Source organism: Rattus norvegicus, chromosome 6 (genome assembly GCF_036323735.1).
Source record: "Rattus norvegicus strain BN/NHsdMcwi chromosome 6, GRCr8, whole genome shotgun sequence".
Taxonomy (NCBI): domain Eukaryota; kingdom Metazoa; phylum Chordata; class Mammalia; order Rodentia; family Muridae; genus Rattus; species Rattus norvegicus.
The window spans coordinates 31,233,447-31,252,274 of record NC_086024.1 but is presented as its reverse complement, the minus strand read 5'-3'; the positions used below and the strand labels follow the sequence as shown (position 1 = coordinate 31,252,274).

The following is an 18,828-nucleotide window of genomic DNA, read 5'->3' as shown; positions in this document are numbered from 1 at the left end:
TGAGTCCTGGGATTCCACATTATGTGCTAACACATCGACTCAAGTCTTGTCTGCACCTCATCTTAGCCCTCATCCAAGGCCATCCTGACCTGTGTAGATTTGTCTATACTTGGATCTGGCCACTTCTGAAATAGCTGCCCCTACATCCTATCACACCACCTCAGGAAAGCAGCCTGACAGGTTTCTATCATTGTATGTGACAGGGGCTGGGTGTATCTTAGTGGGAGAACTGATGTTTTGTGTGTTCAAAGCAAGAAGAAGGGGAGTGGGGGTGGCAGGTGGAGGAACAGACAGAAGGCTAAGAAGGCAGTGTCAGCAGATTCCAAGGCTGTTTGAATCATATTAAGCTGTTGTGACATGCTACAATGTCCTGGGAAATAAAAGAGCAAATTACTCCAGCATCACATCACCACTGTTCAAAATACATAGTGAGCACTTACCTATCAAAACTCTGTCAGCCTCTGACCTGTAGCCATTACTGACCTGAACTGAGCAAAGTCAAGTTCTGTGTAGATACCACATTACCTAAGCCTTGACTTTTATAGAGTCTGTCCACAGGTTATCTATATAAAGTTGGGTTTGTATCCTAAATTAGACATTTACACTCCCTCTTCCATGGTTGTCTGTTCCTTGTGTTCCACAGTGCTGGCTGAAAGGCACTTATGTTTTCATAGTACGAACTTCCACCCTAGAGAGGCCACCCTCGCCAGAGCATTGGAGCACTGAGAGGCAGAACAGGAGAGTTCGTGAACTCCTTCTCATGGTGTCCCCTTCCATACAGCACACCGCCTGCATGCATAGCTAAAGGTACCAGAATGCTCCTTGGCATGTGCCCCATGCTGCGAGGCTGCCCGTCATCTGTAGTTTTCAACTGAAGTTTGTTCTCTGACTCACAGCAATGACTTAGGAAATCCTACGTCACTTTCTCTTTCTGGACCTAGCCTTCCCTATGCAATCTTTTATTCCTAGACACAAATTTAAGAGGGGAGTCTCCTCATCTTTTGCTTGGTCCCCTAGTAATTGTGTTGTACCTGGTAAATTGTGTTGCTACCAACTGTCCCCCCTCCTTTTTTCAATATAGCAGGAATATTCTGCTTGTTTAATTGCCTTCTGTGGATTTTCAAAACCTTCAGTAAGGACACCTCTAGTGTCATGTGTGTCAAATTAAACTCAGAATAATGAGAGCTTTGCTATCGAGAATATGTCCAAGGTCAGTACAGAGTTGTCTCAGAAGGCATGACTCATGAGAATCCATCATCAGAATTTCCAGATGTTAGACATGACCATACAGATTCCCAAATGGTCACTAGACATCAACATCTCTCAAACATTGCAACCAGAAACAATTCACAGAAAAGCAAATGTGGGTAATAACATGGAAATGAGTTCTTTATCAATCGACAAAAAAGAAAACAAGGAAAGTATCTATTTTAGTAAATCAACACATTTAAAAACAATACTCAAGGTCTGATTTTACCAAAAATAATTTATAGTGTTTAATTCAAGGGTCTTGAACATTAACAAAATTGTTTTTGGAATTTTTTTTCCTCTGTTTTGTTTTGTTTTTCAAGACTGGATTTCTTTGTGTATCCCCAGCCATCCTGGAACTCACTCTGTAACCAAGTGGGCCTCAAACTCAGAGATCCATCTGCCTCTGCCTGCTGAATGCTGGAACTAAAGATGTGCACCACCACTTCCCTGGCATGAATAAAATGTTTTGAGAGACACCTTCGAGCAGAGGACGAAGTGACATCTATCCAGTTACCCCTTTAAGTCCTTAGGGCTGAATCTGATGAGGTTCAGAATGACCTGCCTCTTAATTTTTATACAAATTTGAACAATATCCCTTAAACCAGAACTAAGGGGGAACTAAAACAGCCAAAAGCATGATAGAGAAGGGCCTCATGTACTTTGAACAAGTGTTTGAAGAACCCTGATGCTCCCAGCAAAGAATGCCAATAGGTGAGACTGTAAATTTGCTCAGAGCCCTGGGACCCTAAATAGTTGTATCCTCATTAGAACCAAAAAGCAAACAAAAGAAAAGCTGTCCCCCTAGTTTTTATTTGTTTGTTTGTTTTAATTTTAAAGATTTTCTGGTTGGTTGGTTGGTTGGTTGGTTGGTTGGTTGGTTGGTTGGTTGGTTGAGAAAGGTCTTATGTAGCTCAGATAGACCATAAACTCACTATGTACTGAGCTCCTAATCCTCCTCCCTCTGTCTCCGAAGTATTGTGATCACAAGTGGGACTGCATCCCAGCTTGTAGTTTAAGGATGTATGTGATGGTTGCTTTTAATTGTCAACTTGACACAGTCTAGAATTACCTAGGAAAAGTGTCTCAGTGAGGGATTATCTAGATGGAGCTGGCCTCTGGCCATGTCTGGGGGATTATGAAGACCTACAGGTGGCAAGACCAACCCACAATGGGCGGCACCAATCCCTAGGACCTTAAACTGTATGAATGAAGGAAGTCAGGCTGAGTGCAAACATGTTTGCATCCATTCTGTCTCTGCTCTCGACTGTGGGTGTAAGAAGCTATTACCCATTCCTAGGGCCTTGACGTCCTTGCAGTTTTGGGCTATAGCCTGCAACTGTGAGCCAAATAGTTTTCTTTACGTTGCTTTTGCCAAGGTATTTTATCATAGCAACAGGGAACAAAACTAAGATAACCCAACAAATGTCAATTTCCTGTTTTTAGTAATTGCCATCTAGCCTGCTGCAGGAGGAAGTGGGGGTCTAGATGAGGGGACATGAGAACTCTACTTTTGAATTTCGAGTCTCAAATCACTTTAAAATGAAAAGCTTGCAAAAGCTGGAGAAGTGCTGACTTATGCAACACTGGGATTCCTTCCGTATTCATACAAAGTATTACAGAAAGTTGTACGCTGAGTTAAACTTCTATATGCTGTGATCCACTTGTAATGATTGGGGGAGTCCTGCTGTTTTAATATAGTATTGTTACTGGTACTTTTGTATTGTTACAGAACAATATATTGTAGTCACACAAAAAAAGAATCACAAGAACAAAAATTCTGTGGAGAATGTCCCCTTGACCATGGCATCCAGTTAGCCCCATTTTAGTCCTCTGTTTGGTCTACACATGCATTCAGGGTAGACTCTTGGCATCTAGCCTCTCCACCACTCATTTCCCCTCCTCTAACCCTCAATCCAAACTCAGCCTTTCCTCTGAAGCCTTTTAACAGAAAAAGCAGCTTAATCAGCTGAGTGTCTCCTCTGGTCACTTCTCTCACTTGTCTGCTCCCCACCTTTGCCTGGGTTTCTGCCAGTGCCCTGCCTGGCTCTCGTGGCTCCTGAAGGCCACGTGTCTTGACTGTAGCTGGCATGCAGTCCCATGTGTGTACAGCACATGCTTCAGTTATGCTTGTGGAACGTCACCTGAAGAATATGGTGGATTCTCTTCCGTGGTCCTGGCAATCACTTTCATGTATTCTTTGTCTTCTTACATTAATTTTTCTTAAAATTAAATCAAATGAGCCAACAGCTAAACTAAACACTGAATTAATACTCAAAACATTATTGTTTTCTGGGCTGGGGACATGGGTCGGTGGTTGGGAGTGCCTGTTGTTGTTGAGGAGGGCCCAGCATCCAGTCAGGTCCACCTACAGCTGCCTCCAAGGAGCCTGGTTCCCTCTTCTGACCTCCCTGGGCACCTCCCTGCACACAGGCAGCATACTCATGGCACATGCAGACACAAAAATTAAAAATAAATGTTATTTAAAAATCTTTTTTGTCTAAGTATTCAACTGCAGGCAGATTTTTAATAGCATTTCATACACCTCATTCTTCTGGGGTACAAGTCAGCTTGGCCTTACAGCTGAGCCATATTCTCAGCCCTGTCTTTCCTCCCTCTGTCCTTCCTTCCTTCCTTCCTTCCTTCCTTCCTTCCTTCCTTCCTTCCTTCCTTCCTTCCTGTGTTTTCCTTATTTTGAGAGTGAGGCTCTCTAAGTTGCCCAAGCAGGCCTTGAACTTGTGATCCTTCCTTTTCTTCTTGATCCAGTGTTTAAAGCTTCAGGAGATATGCCCCCAACTCCCGATATAGAACTTAGAGTAGGTAGATGGTGAGTTCTTAAGGAACATGGAGAATATCGAACCAAGGAGTACAAGTCTACGTTTAATCTGTATTGCACTTGAAATTTTAACTGAGGGAGTCTGGTCCTACTGCCCCACAGGCTACCATTCCCTCGTCTGCTGCAGACACAAATGCCTTGATGACAAACTACGGCTGGCCAGGACTCCCTAGTCACTTCCAGGTCTAGCCTGCACCCCCACACCCCCACAGGCATGTCTAGCCTGCATCCCCACAGTCCCACAGAATGACTCTGCATTCCTCCACTCCTTCTTATGCAGTCTAATTACGGCTCCATTAAGGTCTGGTCATATCATTAACTGGATGGCCGCCCTCTCCTGACCAGCAGCTCCTCCCTTGGCTCCCGAGACTCTTTCACCTGGCCAAGCCTTCTCTCCTTTGTTGGCACACCCTAACATTCCTCCAGGACTTAGTCACAGGTCTCATGCTCAGTCAAATAAAAGTGACAGTAAACAGGCTCCCCATGCCCCAAGTCCCCTATTTCACTACTCTCTGACACCTGTCATTCTTATAGGCCCAACCCACAGACCACTGTCCCTGAGAATTGCCTCCCTCCCAAGCCCCCACCCATCCTTCCTACTGCAATGTAGGAATGTACTGCGCTGGTGATGAGGTATCTGGTTCTTTTATGAATGGCTTCATGTCTTTAACCAAAACAAAGGCTCCTTAAAGATATGACCACACCTTAAAATAATGTCGGGGCTGCAAGGGGGCCTACTGTGAGTCAGTTGTCAGCAAACGCTTGCTGGTTGAAAGTAAAACTGACTGAAAAAGTAGACCAGAGGGAGTGAGAGAGAAGAGGAGGAAGAAGAAACTCCTGGAATTCCTTCCTCCTCTTACTCAGAGCCACATTCTGCACTTCGGCTATGTAAGCATCAGTCCTTTCTTCCTGTCAGTGCAATGGCATTGGGAGGAGCTAACCTGGGGTCCTGGGCTCAGCCCTAACTTTACCAGGGGCTAATCATGATCATGGCCAAATCTCTTGAATCCAGAGTCTTTATTTCTTCATATTCAGAACTGACTTGGTGATGAAGACCTTTGGGGGAAAAGTGAGTGGTGCTCCCAGCAGGCATTTCAGGACTGTGATAGGCCCGGAGAGATACCTTGGGAAGGTAGGCAGGCCTTCTGAGATCTCTCTAGTGTACACATCCCTCTTGTGCCATCTGTCTCCATTTGAGATTAGTCCTTTAAGGTGGGCAGAGAGGGCAGAGTGCTGGGTTCATGGATTCGGAATGATGACTAGCGGCTGGGCAGAGAACAGAACCAAGCAAAACTGAATCTTAAGTTTGTTCTAGACTGGCAGCTTTATGGCAGGCTGTCTGGTGGGAAGGTGGGGTGGGGGTAGATGAGTAGTCTGTACCCTGTCAGAGGGGTAAGAGGACAAAGCTGGGAGAATTCTAAAAGTCACTGAATGGAGGGCAGGAAGGAAGAAAACAGAAAGGGCTGAGCCTAGGGCCAGAAGAAACCCAGCATCAGAGAAGGCCAAGAACTTAAAATTTTCCTTGCTGACCACAGTAGGTCTCATATAAGAAGAAATGTTCTGGGTTTTTGTTTGTTTGTTAACTTGTGCATGCTTTCCTTCGTGTGTGTGTGTGTGTGTGTGTGTGTGTACACTTGCGCCACACACACACGATGTCATGGCGCATCTATATATTTAAATTTATATATATATATATATATATATATATATATATATATATATATATATATCAGAAGATAATTTGGAAGAATTGGTTTTCTCCTTCTACTATGTAGGTCCCAGGGACTGAACTCAGGTCATAGGGATTTGCTGCAAGCACCTTTACCACCGAGCCATGTTGTCAGCCCAAATATAGTTTTAAAAGAACATGGTTTATATGTGTCCCCAGAGACATGGACAAGCTTTGGGAGCACAGAGAGCCACAAAGGCTATGCCAGACCCAATAGGACTCTGGAAAGAGGAGTGTTCTCTTCCCAGCATGTCCCAGCATCTCCTACAGCTCCATTCACTAGAATCCCAAGGCTGTGTAGCCAGATACCAAACCGGCATTCCACTCTACCTATAGCCAGCCGCACTTCCTTGGCAACTAGCCCCACGCTCAATAGCATGCAGTTTGGTTCTTCAGTCATGAAAACGGAGGTGAGACCTCTTTCCCAGGCAGTCCAGGCAGGAAGACCCATTTCTCACTGCACCACACCCTTCAGGAGCATTGGTTTGATGATGGCTCCATGGAGTTTCATTGGCTTAGAAAGTGTTAGTGGGTGTGGGAAGATGGCTCAGTGGTTATGAGCATTTGCTGTTCTTGCAGAGGACCTCAGTTCAGTTCCCAGAGCTGACATGACAGCTCGCAGCAGCCTGTAACTCGTTACAGGGAATCTGGCGCCCTCTTCTGGTCTCCTCCACTACCAGGTATACACATGGTATTCAGGCTTACATGTGAACAAAACACTCGTCCACATAAAGTATAAAAGACTGTCTCACAGGCTTACATGTGAGCAAAACACTCGTCCACATAAAGTATAAAAGACTGTCTCACAAGATAAACAAGTGGCCTATGTGCCGATGCATACCTTTAACTCCTTTATTCCCAGTACTGCAGAGGCCGTGGCAGGAGGATCTCTGAATTCCAGGCCATCCTGGTCTACACAGAGAAACCCTGTCTCAGAGCAGGGGAAAAATATCCAGAGAAAAGCCTTGAGGAAGGAATGGTTTGCTCGCTCCCTGCCCTCCCAGATGCACTGTACTAAAAGAGTTACCTTCAGCAGTGCCTAGCTCTCCCTTAACCATGTAGAGCAGCCAGCCTCACTGTGACTCCCCCAAAGACACCTTTCCCTGGACAGTGGCCATCCCTGGGAAACCTCTGTAAGAATTCAAATCCTGTTTGGCAAGACAGACCCATTCATTACCCGGTGCTGAGACCTCAGCAGGGCTCACAGTCTGGGGGAAGAGCTCCGAGATTTAGAAGTGTTGTGAGGACAGACACCTGAAGAAGCGCTGGTCCCTGTATGCCTTTGCCACCATCCAGACCACGTGCTGATCTGCCAGGCTAGTAGTGCATGTGCACCCCCTGGGCAGACCTGTGAACCACTCACTCCCTTCCCACATCTGCTCTCACTAATCCAACTTTTCCACACTGAGCCTCTCTATGAGTCATGTCCCCCCTCAGCCATGAGAAGAAGGTGATTGGCTAGGCAGGCCAGGGCTTTGTGACCCGCTGGCAGAACCCTCTGTCTCTGTGCCCCTCAGAGCCCTCCATCCCTACCGACACACACTACCTCTATGCATCCCCAGAATAGCATGGGTGTATGAGCCAAACGGGGCCAGGGTAGCAGTTTTGCATTGTTTCGAAACAGGTGATTTCAGCCCCCTGGGCCTGAGCAGGAAGGGGTAGCCCAGGGACAATGGGCATAGCCCCATGTCTGGAGTGGAGATATTTTGGCAAGACCCACAGAACTCTTTCTTCTCAGGTCTCACGGCCTCTGTTCGAGTTTTCCTTCAAGGTAGGATGCCATCTGAAAGCAAATATATAGAGCTGGGCCTGATGGTGCACACCTTTCATCCCAGTACGTGGGAGGCAGAGAGGCAGGTGAATCTCTGAATTCAAAGCCAGCCTAATATACATAGTGAGTTCCAGGCCATCTGGGATTACATAGTGAGACTGTATCAAAAACAGCAACAAGAGGCAGATATGGGGAAGCAGGAGTTGGGAATGGATCATGTCAGAGGTCCAGACAGTTATCCCCAAGCAACAAGACAGAAACAGGACAACTTCGAGGTGTCTTCTAAACCACTGTTAGAATCTCTGAAAACTGACCATAGCTGTATGCTGGCTGCCTGCTCTGAAGCAGATGCTCTGGGACTTTTGTCTCCCCAGTAAACCAGTAACACATAGCAAATACTGAGCTCCAGGCTTTGCATGTGCTCTGTGCTTTGAACATACCTAGCTAGCTCAGCCCTCACCAGACCCCTCCAGTGGAAACAACTCTGCACATGGCATAAATAGTGAGGCCTAACATAGGACGCGGAAGAGTCAGGATTGGAACCCAGGTGGTCTGACTGGATCCAGGCTCTTTCAAAAACAGAATTTTTGGAGCTGACATGGTGCCACATCAGTACCAAAGTGTGGGATAGAAACTGTGTAGTTCATAGTTATACTGAGAGATTGAGGAGTGGGACTTGCAGAGAATTCTCCAGAACCATCCAGAGCAAGGCTGAACATGGGAGAAATCCCTAGAGATTAGAAGCGACTGGAGCCCCTGGATTTTCTTTGAGACATATGTAGAAGGTATATATCCATTAAAGATCTTCGAACAGAAAGCCAAAATGAAATGTAGTTAGGAGAGTAGTAAGGAGACTAAAGATTAGACCGCGAGATCTCAGAGGCGTTTAGACATAGTGCCTTTGCAGTTTAGAACTGTCAGCACAGGAGTCCCTGAGAAGGAACTGAGGTCTATAGAAACCTTTATAAGAATTATTTATTTGGAGGTGGGGGCACACTACAGCACATCTGTGGAAGTCACAGGACAACTTAGAGTCTGTTCTTTCCGGCCACCATGTGGACAGACAGTCAAACTCAGGTTAGCAGGCATGGCAGCCACTGCCCACTTAACTACTCACCAGCCCTCTAGGGACCCCTTCGACCATGGCCATTTTGGGGGCCTCAGCCAACAGAATAAATAGTAGCTTCACCCTCCATCGAAGCTGTGGGCACCCTCCCCTTGCCTGTGGCGGCCCCCTGACTGGCTGAGGCAATGATTTAGCACTAAATCACAGATTGTACCTCCTAGCGATCTTCTCCTAATAGCAGGAGTCAAGGCCCTGAGAAGCAGGTTTTTTCCAAGACAACATGCTGCTCTAACCCAGATCCCCTAGCTAGCCTGGAAGGAAACATGCCATAACAGTCAGGAAATGTTTCCCTGACAGGACGATGACAAGATGGCAGTGGAGAGGAGGACAGAGGAAGGAACCTGTGGCTGTGGTCCCCAGAGGTTGCCTACTATCCTCTCCTGGAAGTAAAAAAGCTCTTTGTGAGAAACGTGTTATCTTTACGAGTTCCTGCCGTCTGTGACTCGGCGACCGTCCAGCAGCTGCTCCAACAGGAACCAAATGCTTGGACCAGTACTTTATACGCCTCTGCTCCAGCATCAGCCCTCAACTCAAAAGGCCATCATCACAGTTGATGAGTTTAACATATGGCTTTAGGGAAGGCTGGGTTCAGCCCAGAATGTGAGTGTGACCCATGCTCAGGCCACTCCAGCTGAGCTGGCTCTGAGGTGACTGGAATCCTGTTCCTCATGCTTCCAGATCTAGGTGGAAATTGGCTTTCTTTGTGGGAGAAGTGAGGCTTAGACTCACACACACACACACACACACACACACACACACACACACTTCTCTAAGGCAGTTCAGGGAGCGGAGTGCCACCTGCTGGCGTGTCTGTGTGCATGCACAGGGCCAAAAAATAATGACACTGGTCCTCCGAGCCTAACAAGGGGTCCAAAGGCTGGATTTTCATGGTACTATGGGAGATGTGTTAGAAGACGCTCACAGGACCCATCCCATGAGTCCTTCTGAACCAGGATGCATCTAGCCAGGGCAAAGAGCACCAGCACCCACAAGAGCCATTCTACTTCTGGTATTGGCTTTTCTTCCACAGAAGCCCATGCAGGAGCAGTCATGACTAGTGACTCAGCCCTTAAAGGGACCGTTCTGAGTGTTTGTTTTATCAGCTCTCTTCTAACAAGCTCTGTTGCCTCTTAAGGACCCTACATTCACATTCCTGACAGAAATGCTCCCTCATCCCTGGACACTGACAGTATGGGAGATGTCTGACTAGGCTGCCAGACGTGGGCATTTCTCAAGTAGTCATATAGTACTTGGTCACTCCTGGGAGCAGGTGTGTCCTAAACTAGGGAGGAGGGGCTAACACTTTCCCTCAAAAGAAGTGGTAAAACTAAGATGGATAGATAGGTAGGTAGGTAGGTAGGTAGATAGATAGATAGATAGATAGATAGATAGATAGATAGATAGATAGATAGGGAGGGGGAGAGAGAGAGAGAGAGAGAGAGAGAGACAGAGACAGAGACAGAGACAGAGACAGAGACAGAGACAGACACACACCACTATTCCAACCTTTGCTATTGCCAAGATGAGGGTTGTGGTACCTCAGAATCACCTGGGTTTAAAAATTGTAGGGTGGATGGATGGGTGGGTGGGTGGATGGATGGATGGATGGATGGATGGATGGATAGTTGGGTGGATGGATGGATGGATGGATGGATGGATGGATGGGTGGATGGATGGATGGGTGGATGATGGATGGATGGGTGGATGGGTGGATGGATGGATGGGTGGATGGGTGGATGGATGGATGGGTGGATGGGTGGATGGGTGGGTGGATGGATGGTGGGTGGATGGGTGGATGGATGGATGGGTGGATGGATGGATGGATGGATGGGTGGGTGGATGGATGGATGGATGGATGGGTGGGTGGATGGATAGTTGGGTGGATGGGTAGATGGATGGATGGATGGATGGGTGGGTGGGTGGATGAATGGATGGATGGATGGATAGTTGGGTGGATGGATGGATGGATGGATGGATGGGTGGATGGATGGATGGGTGGATGGATGGATGGGTGGATGGATGGATGGATAGTTGGGTGGATGGATGGATGGATGGATAGTTGGGTGGATGGATGGATGGATGGATGGATGGATGGATGGATGGATGGATAGTTGGGTGGATGGATGGATGGATGGGTGGGTGGGTGGATGGATGGGTGGATGGGTGGATGGGTGGGTGGGTGGATGGATGGATGGATGGATAGTTGGGTGGATGGATGGATGGATGGGTGGGTGGGTGGATGGATAGGTGGATGGATGGATGGATGGGTGGGTGAGTGGATCCTAGTAAGGAGCCCTAAACACATGGAGTGGGCCTAACAGCCACTAAGACCCACTTCAGCAGGTCTAGTTCCACAGAAGCTCAAGAAAGCTTCCCTCAGGCTAGAGGACCCTTTAAGGTCATAGACTGAGGAATAGGGTATAGGACCATTGCCCCTGTTTGTCTTGAATGATCAGCCTTTGAAAGTCTTGCCTATTACACAGAATAAAATCCCTAATTTGACTGAAGAATGACCTGGGTAATTAAGGATTGAACCACCCAAGAAGCCCCATTGAGTACAGGCCGGTTTTCAGCCCTCACAGTCCGTATAGCATATGGACATAAAATGCCATCCTTATCTCTCCCTCTGCCTCTTAAGAAGCTTACTGTTCGCTTGTGCTGTTTGCTACCCTGCTGGTGCTTCAGGGACTCCCCTGAGCTCAGAAAGGCCCATCTTCACCATTCCCTCCATCAGTTTAACCACTACTGCTCCCCAAGAACTAGTGTGGAATCCAGAGGTAAATCACACACACAGCCTGGACACTGAAGAACTTGGTGGAGTAGAAGAAGTGAGCACACTGACAATTTTGCAAGTGCAGGGACACCATTCTAAGCTTCATCCAGGGTGCCATAGAGTCCCATAGTGAGCTTCTAAGATAGTTCTCTGTAGAGGATGCTGACACCAGACGCATGAGTGGAGCTGGGGACCCAAACCAGAAAGTGACAGAGGACAGTGAGAAAGGGTGTGAGGTCACTCGGCTCTTCTGCAACTTTCCTAAGTGGCAGGCCTGGAAACCCCATGCTTCCTAGTACCTCCTGGCAGGGGAGGCAGGCACATAAACAGCTCAGTGGTGAGTTCGGGGTCAGGCACAGGGCAGTGGGCTCAAGCATCGTCAAAATTATCCTGGGAAATCTCTGAAGTTGCCAGGTCCTTGGTCTTTATAAAATCCCAAGATAACAATTCTTGTTTTTCTTGGCTTCTGAGCCCTGCCTGAGCTCTCTCATCAGACAATGAAGGACGGGGCTTATTTTTAAAGGGAGGAAGAACTAAGAATAAATAGCAGGATTTTTTTTTAGAGGTTTTTAAGCCAAAAGAAAACCATTTGAGTTAAAAGTGCATATTGTGAGGTCCCATCAGGTAGTGATGCTTAGGGCCAAAACAAAGCCCTGGGGAGCCAGCCAGACGGTGCTGGGCCAAGCCCTGGTCCACAGCAAGACTTGTCAATCTGCCAACCTAGAGGATCTTGGTCAAAGTCAGATTCTGATTCAGCAGGTTTAGGGAGAGAAGGGTTTGTCTCCAGATTTAATGTACGGTGTCTGCACGAAGGAAGGCAGTGCCGGATCATGTGCTACCACATCTGGAGTTCTATGTAGTACTGCAGATAGAACCCAGCGCTTCATGTGCGCAGGCAAACACTACCAGCCGAGCTACATCTCTAGCTCTGGGAAATGTTAGTGGGATCTCCTTTCTACCACTTGTGCTACTCATAAACAGAGTCTCTCCAAACTCACCACTCACTAAGTTCTGCCAGCTAGGAGCCAGAGGCAGCCCTCTACTCACCCTGTCTCTGGCAGTTGTTCCTGGTCCCAAAGCCCATTTACTTACTGCTCCAAAGGCTCACAGTGTGTCAACCCTGACCCCACAGCACTGGCGCTAGGCCTTGCATATTACTACAGAGCATGCCGTGGGTGGTTGTATGGGGGTGACAATGGCTGCCTACGGGGTACTAGGAATTGGGACAGTATAGTCTTCCTTCACAAAGGCACTGCACATCAAACCTAGAAAAATAGCTGGGCAGTGGTGGCACAACCTTTGATCCCAGCACTTGGGAAGACAGGGCAGGTGGATCTCTGAGCTCAAGGCCAGCCTGGTCAGCAGAGCTAATTCCAGTACAGCCAGAGCTGCACAGAGAAACCCTGTCTTGAAAAACAAACTAGAAAACATACTCTTTACTCCAGAAATACATAATGCTTTTATCTTCTGGTTTCTCTGTTTCTGATAATGATGCAGTTACAGGAAACTGTCCTTCTTTTCCTTGTGATGGCAAAGCTCAGCTGAGGTAGCTGGGTGCTCAGGCCTAACTCCTGGAGGTTGGTCAGTGCCTCTCCTTAGCTTCAGCTGTATGCGTGGAGGAATATTTTGGCCCAGGGTTGAGGGAAAAAAACTTCAGAATTCCCAAGTGATCTGTGCTTTTAGACATTAAGCACTAACTCAGTGTTTCCAATATTACCCCTACCAAACAGTTCACGTCTGAGTGGCGAGTACATCTGTGGGCCCCTTTAGCACTGCTGGCTGGAAGTTGGGTGCGGGTGTCCAGGCCTGCCATTAGATAAATCCAGGAGCACTGGGATGGATTTGGGAGATGGGCTGGCAGCCAGGAGGCTTTGTGGGAGATCCCAGTAGCTGTGGCTACCACAAACCATGAGGGAATCGGAGGGAGGGAAGAAAGCCCCTGCCGCACTGTGGAGGGCGAGCTGGGGAGTGAGGAATACAGGACAATGGCAGGAGACAGAGCTGAGGAGTTAGGACGCCCTCACGGGTCTATAACATAACAAGAGTGGTTCGGAGCTGGCGGTTATAGTGTCTGCATCTATAGGTGCTGAAGGATGTTTTAAGAGACAGTTCTAGAGAAAAGTGATTTAGTTGCCTTTGGGTCATCCAGCAGATCACAGGCCATGGGAATAGGGAGTGTAAAAGCAGAGAAGCAGAGGTTGGCTGGCTTTAGAACACAAATCTGGCCAGATTACTGTCTGCTTACAGTCTCCCAGGGACTTCACATTGACTAAATAGAATTTCCGCAGGGTGAGGAAACTCTTCCAGATTTGTCCCTGTTAGTCTCATTGCATCATGCCTCCACACAGAAACCTAGGCCCCAGGGCTTAGCAACTCAGAATTCTTGAGATGAGCCTTTTCTCTTGCCAGTTCTTGAGCTACTGTGCCCCTTCACTCCACTCTTTGGTATGTCCATAAAATCTCTACTCTTCTTAGGTGCCAGTATTTCTGTTCTGAAGCCTTCACAACTTTGCCAAGCCAAAGAGATTACACCTTTTTTTTTCATCCTTGAATTTCATGTAGTCCTCAACTCTCTGTCTCACTGTGCTGAGATTTACCTGCCTCGTGAAGCAGAAACTGGACTTAGCTTTGTACCACATCCCTGCTCTTAGAGCCTGCCTAGGTACCATAGACCACCAGCTGCTGGAGCCTGCCTGGGTATATATCATAGATGCTGATAAAATATGTCTAAAGAATGTACTTACATGAACAGCAAGACTGGTATAAGGGGAGTGCTTTCTATGTCCCCAGGGACCATCTAGCATGAAGCTCTCATGCTGACATCACCTCTTTTCTTTCTCTGCAGCTGGGGTATGGCCGTCAATGTGTACTCCACTTCTGTGACCAGTGAGAATCTGAGTCGCCATGATATGCTTGCGTGGGTCAATGACTCTCTGCACCTCAATTATACCAAGATCGAACAGCTCTGTTCAGGTAGGAGGATGGAACAGGGAGTGGCCCGGGGAGAGGAGAAAAGGGCTCACATGGCTTGTAATTTCCAGAAAGAAAGCGAGCCATGGTACTTACATCCCTTAGAGCTGAAATCAGGGAACAGAGGCTGGAGAGGTGGAGAAGAGGTGGGGCCTTCCTGGGTGACCAGAGCCAGGACAGACAGTAAAGACACGGGTTAACAGCATGGGGTCCTGTGAAGCCACTCTGGGTCCCAGCTCTCTTTTCTTCTCTGCTGCAGCCCTTGTGGGTGTCAGTTTCCCTCCCCCCCCCCAAGACAGATGTCTGCCATCGCCAGTCTGTCAGTGTTTGGAATGGGACTAGTACATGGTTTGGATCACTAAGTAGTCATTGGGGATGGGTGTTTAGCTCAGTGGTAAAGTACCTGCTCCATATTTTCAGGGCCCTGGGTTTAATCCGTAGCACAACTAAAAGGTAACTCTAGGACCAGGCGTTGGCAAGTGCCCAGCAGGAGTGCAGGGCGGTAGCTGCATACCCTTCATCAGCTATGCGTCCTCACAGGGGCAGCCTACTGCCAGTTCATGGACATGCTCTTCCCTGGTTGCGTGCACTTGAGGAAGGTCAAGTTCCAGGCCAAGCTAGAACATGAGTACATCCACAACTTCAAGGTGCTGCAAGCAGCTTTCAAGAAGATGGGTGTGGACAAAGTAGGTGTCTGTACCCCTGGGGTCCATGAGGAGCTGTGTTTCCCTGGGGAAGAAGATGACCCACCAGCCAGGGTGACAAGGGCTTCACGGTTCATTCTGTCACATGTCTTCCTATCCATGACAGCCCACAGGGAATGCTGTCCACCCAGCTCAAGATACAGTGAATACACTTAACCCCTAATGTCCCACTGCAACAACACTCCCTTCCCTTTCTCCTCTGTGGACCTGTCCCACTCCAAATGAGAGGTGGTATACATTACTCCTGCTGCATATCAGCTTACTATCCTGCCTGTCTGTGTGCATCCTGAGCCTTCCGCTCACATACAGGGGAGGTCACCTCCCACACACTGTTTTCCTGTGCCTGTAGGAAAGGAATATCCCTAAGTCCCTGGTGGGGCTGCCAGCCTGCTTGTCTACTTCGGTGCCATGGGAGGGGGTGCAGATGGAGAAAGTAGATAATGTTGAGGCCTAGGGACTGGCTTTGCTGTACTCACAGCGGAAGGCAGTCCTTCACAGCAGGTGGTTAAAATGGTCTGCTTATGTGGTCTATTTCAGATCATTCCCGTAGAGAAATTAGTGAAAGGAAAATTCCAAGATAATTTTGAGTTTATTCAGTGGTTTAAGAAATTCTTTGACGCAAACTATGATGGAAAGGATTACAACCCTCTGCTGGCGCGGCAGGGCCAGGACGTAGCACCACCTCCTAACCCAGGTGATCAGATCTTCAACAAATCCAAGAAACTCATTGGCACAGCAGGTAACATGCCCAAGCTGGTGGAGGGAGTTTGGGGGGCTGGGCCGGCAGGGCTATCCAGCCAGGAGTGCCCCCCCCCCAGGCCACCGGCCCAGCCCTGCCAGCCTGGAGGAGACTGTTATTACGGAGTTCAGATGACACCGCCTGCTGCTTACCTAGATGGGGAGTCCCATTTGGGGGTGAGAGGGCATCAAAAGTTGTTGTAAGACAGAGCCACCTGCACCAGTCATGGTAGCAGCCTGCTGAGATCAGGATGCCGTTGAACAACAACATGTGCTAGCTCGTTTGCCTCAAGCTGGATGGGGCATGGCTCCTCTATCCAGATCCATTGGGCTGCACGTCTGGAGCCAGTGCCCAAGCCCCTTGTGTGTGCCTGGACACCCAAAAGCAGGAGTTTGCCAAGCTTGATCCTGCCTTCCTCTATTCCAAAAGCTGGTACCTTGCTGGGTGGCTAGGAGCGATCAGAGAAGCAGGAAGGCCTGTGGTGAGAGTAAGGTTGTGGCAAGGAAGAAGGGAGCAGCCCCACCCGCATCTGACCCGTCATAGCAGAGCCCCCTCCTCTGTTTGCGCTGCTGTCCTGCCTGGGCCTGGCCCCACTGAACTGCTTGCTTTGCATTAGAAGCAGCTGCTGTCTAGGGAAGTGCAATCGCTAAAGAGAAAGTAGCCACAGCATGCAGGCTGTGCTAGGGAGGAGCCTGAATCCTCCTCCCCCGTGGAAGATACAGGTCCAGCCCAGCAGAGGGAAACAGAGCCCAAACCCAGATAGAGCTGGCGGGGTGGGGCTGTTTCACTGAGGGTGGCTTTGGCTTCTGCTAAGACAGACTGCATCAAGTGCTCTCCTGGGTCTCATCTGTCAGTACGGAAGGCCCTGAACCCTCCCAGCTCCACTTCATCAAGTTCACCATCCATCCCCATGTCTGTGTCCCTCCCTTGGGCTAGCTTTCTTCAGGTCCCAGGACTGAGGTCACCTTTCCCTTAGCTTCCTGCGGCACTTTTGCTTGTCAAAGGGCTGGACAGTTGCTGTAGTGTCACGTGCAGCCGAGGCTGGAGGCCTCCATGTAGATGCTCTTCCTCAGGAAGAGTGCCTGCCTGTTGCATGGTCCTCACACCAGGTTCTCGTATGCTGTGTCGCTTCATCTGATTGTTGTCCTCTGGACAGTTCCACAGAGGACGTCCCCCACAGGCCCCAAGAACATGCAAACCTCTGGCCGACTCAGTAACGTAGCTCCACCCTGCATCCTCCGGAAGAATCCCCCCTCAGCCCGAAACGGTGGCCATGAGGCTGATGCCCAGATTCTTGAACTCAACCAGCAGGTGAGTAGCACGGGAAAAGGTAGTTGACATGGGGGCAGGAGGATGGCAGGAACATCCAGCATCAACATTTCTTTGTGCCTGAGCAGCTGCTGGACTTGAAGCTGACCGTAGATGGGCTGGAGAAAGAACGGGATTTCTATTTCAGCAAATTGCGAGACATCGAGCTGATCTGCCAGGAACATGAAAGTGAGAACAGCCCTGTCATCTCGGGCATCATTGGCATTCTCTATGCCACGGAGGTGAGTCCTCTTTTCACCTCCCTCCCACTACTCTGCTAAGACTGGAGAGCAGGCTAGACCTCCTGAACCAGTGGCAACTCAGCCCTTGTTTCTAGGCTGAGTGTGAACCTGATCCTTCATCTTGGCCAGCTGGCTTACCATCTCTCTCTCTCCTCCCCTCCAGGAGGGATTTGCACCCCCTGAGGATGATGAGATTGAAGAACACCAACAGGAAGACCAGGACGAGTACTGAGGGCGAGCCAGCCCTGGCTGACTGCGGCTTCCATGCCCACCCCGACTCTGCCCACCCCACATTATAGTCCTTTCCTTTCAGCCAGTCAGCCAGCTGGGTACTTTGTGTCAGTGCCACAGCACTAGGGAGCCGGGCGAGTGGGGCTCGGGAGGTTGGGCAGGTGAGAGGATGAGGCCCTCTCTGGGTCCCCCAAGTGGCACTGGCCCAGGGACGTCCAGGACCCCTGTCCACTCCCCTCCTATTTATTTCCGTTGTCTCCATGCTGTGTTGGCCAACACTTTCCAGGGTGCCACTGTCACCCACAAGCCAGCCACCTGCTCCCTGACAGCCAGCAGCTGGATATTTGACAAAGTCATTGGTATATTTTTACTTACTGGATTGCCCTTGCACTTTACCTGTTCTTTTCCAGGGCTCACAGCAGGGCTTGGGGCAGTCTTTCTGGCATGGCTCCCCTTCCCTAGAGCCCAGACTGGGGCAGGACTCACCAATTCTTATTTATTTTGTCTTTTGACTTCTCTCCCAGTAGTTGAGGGAAAGGCTGACATGAGGAGGGGAAGGGAAGCTGAGGAGGCAGTGCTGTGGGTCCAGGGATCAGGGAGAGAGAAAGGAGCATGTAAGGGGTAGACATGACCTCCAGGCACTGGGCTCCCCAACCAGGGCCCCTGCCTCAGCACTGAAACCCAGCACTGCCCTGAGGCTTCCATCCACTCCCTCCTGCAGCCTGGTTATACCACACAGACTCTGCCTGGCCCCCATTGTCTGTCTGTCCCCAATTCTCCCACCTCCCCACCTTTGCCCCTTGCCTCCCACCAGCCTGCACCTGCGTTCACTTTTATTTAAATAAATGTGTGTGGTAAAAGCCCTCGCCATGATTTCCTCGGCTGATCCACAGCAAGGGATCAGAACACATCACCTTCTGTCTTCTCAAGAGGAGAGCCATGAAGCACAGCCTTACGTTATCAGAAGCCACCACTGACACTAGGTTCTGACCTAGGCCCAGCTCCTAAGACTGATGACTGATTGTGAGGCAGGTGTTATGTGGATTTTTCTGGGAGATGTAAGATTGTCTCCGAAAATGGGATGGTACTAACAGCCCAAAAAATGACTTGTTAAAGTTTGTCTTGGTGAGGGATGAGTTATAGGCCAGTAG

General features: G+C 49.0%; 1 protein-coding gene and 1 long non-coding RNA gene across 9 annotated transcripts in view; one reads left to right on the top strand and one right to left on the bottom strand.

Annotated features, from left to right (window-relative positions):
* Window positions 1-18,539, top strand: part of Mapre3 (microtubule-associated protein, RP/EB family, member 3) — a 44,891-nt gene extending 26,352 nt beyond the window's left edge. Inside the window, exons 1-8 of one of the 5 annotated variants that reach the window (NM_001007656.1) lie at window positions 7,372-7,437; window positions 7,552-7,584; window positions 14,329-14,456; window positions 14,994-15,139; window positions 15,695-15,896; window positions 17,053-17,207; window positions 17,294-17,446; window positions 17,610-18,539. In NM_001007656.1, coding sequence (NP_001007657.1) covers window positions 14,336-14,456; window positions 14,994-15,139; window positions 15,695-15,896; window positions 17,053-17,207; window positions 17,294-17,446; window positions 17,610-17,678 — 846 coding nt within the window. In that variant the 5' untranslated portion in view covers window positions 7,372-7,437; window positions 7,552-7,584; window positions 14,329-14,335 and the 3' untranslated portion in view covers window positions 17,679-18,539. Of the gene's footprint in view, window positions 1-7,371; window positions 7,438-7,484; window positions 7,585-14,328; window positions 14,457-14,993; window positions 15,140-15,694; window positions 15,897-17,052; window positions 17,208-17,293; window positions 17,447-17,609 lie in introns of those variants that run through there. The other 4 variants (XM_039111914.2, XR_010052059.1, XM_008764513.4 and 1 more) reach the window with 4 other exon arrangements.
* LOC108351190 (uncharacterized) lies at window positions 5,087-7,258 on the bottom strand. Of its 4 annotated transcripts, XR_005505733.2 has the most exons (3): window positions 6,991-7,240; window positions 6,655-6,725; window positions 5,087-5,350 (listed from the first exon to the last, which is right to left on the bottom strand). It is a non-coding gene; the product is annotated as an uncharacterized LOC108351190 (long non-coding RNA). The 4 variants fall into 4 exon arrangements; XR_010052211.1 differs by lacking the exon at window positions 6,655-6,725 and having other exon boundaries at window positions 6,991-7,258; XR_010052209.1 differs by having other exon boundaries at window positions 6,655-7,240.
* Window positions 18,540-18,828: the final 289 nt, after the last annotated feature.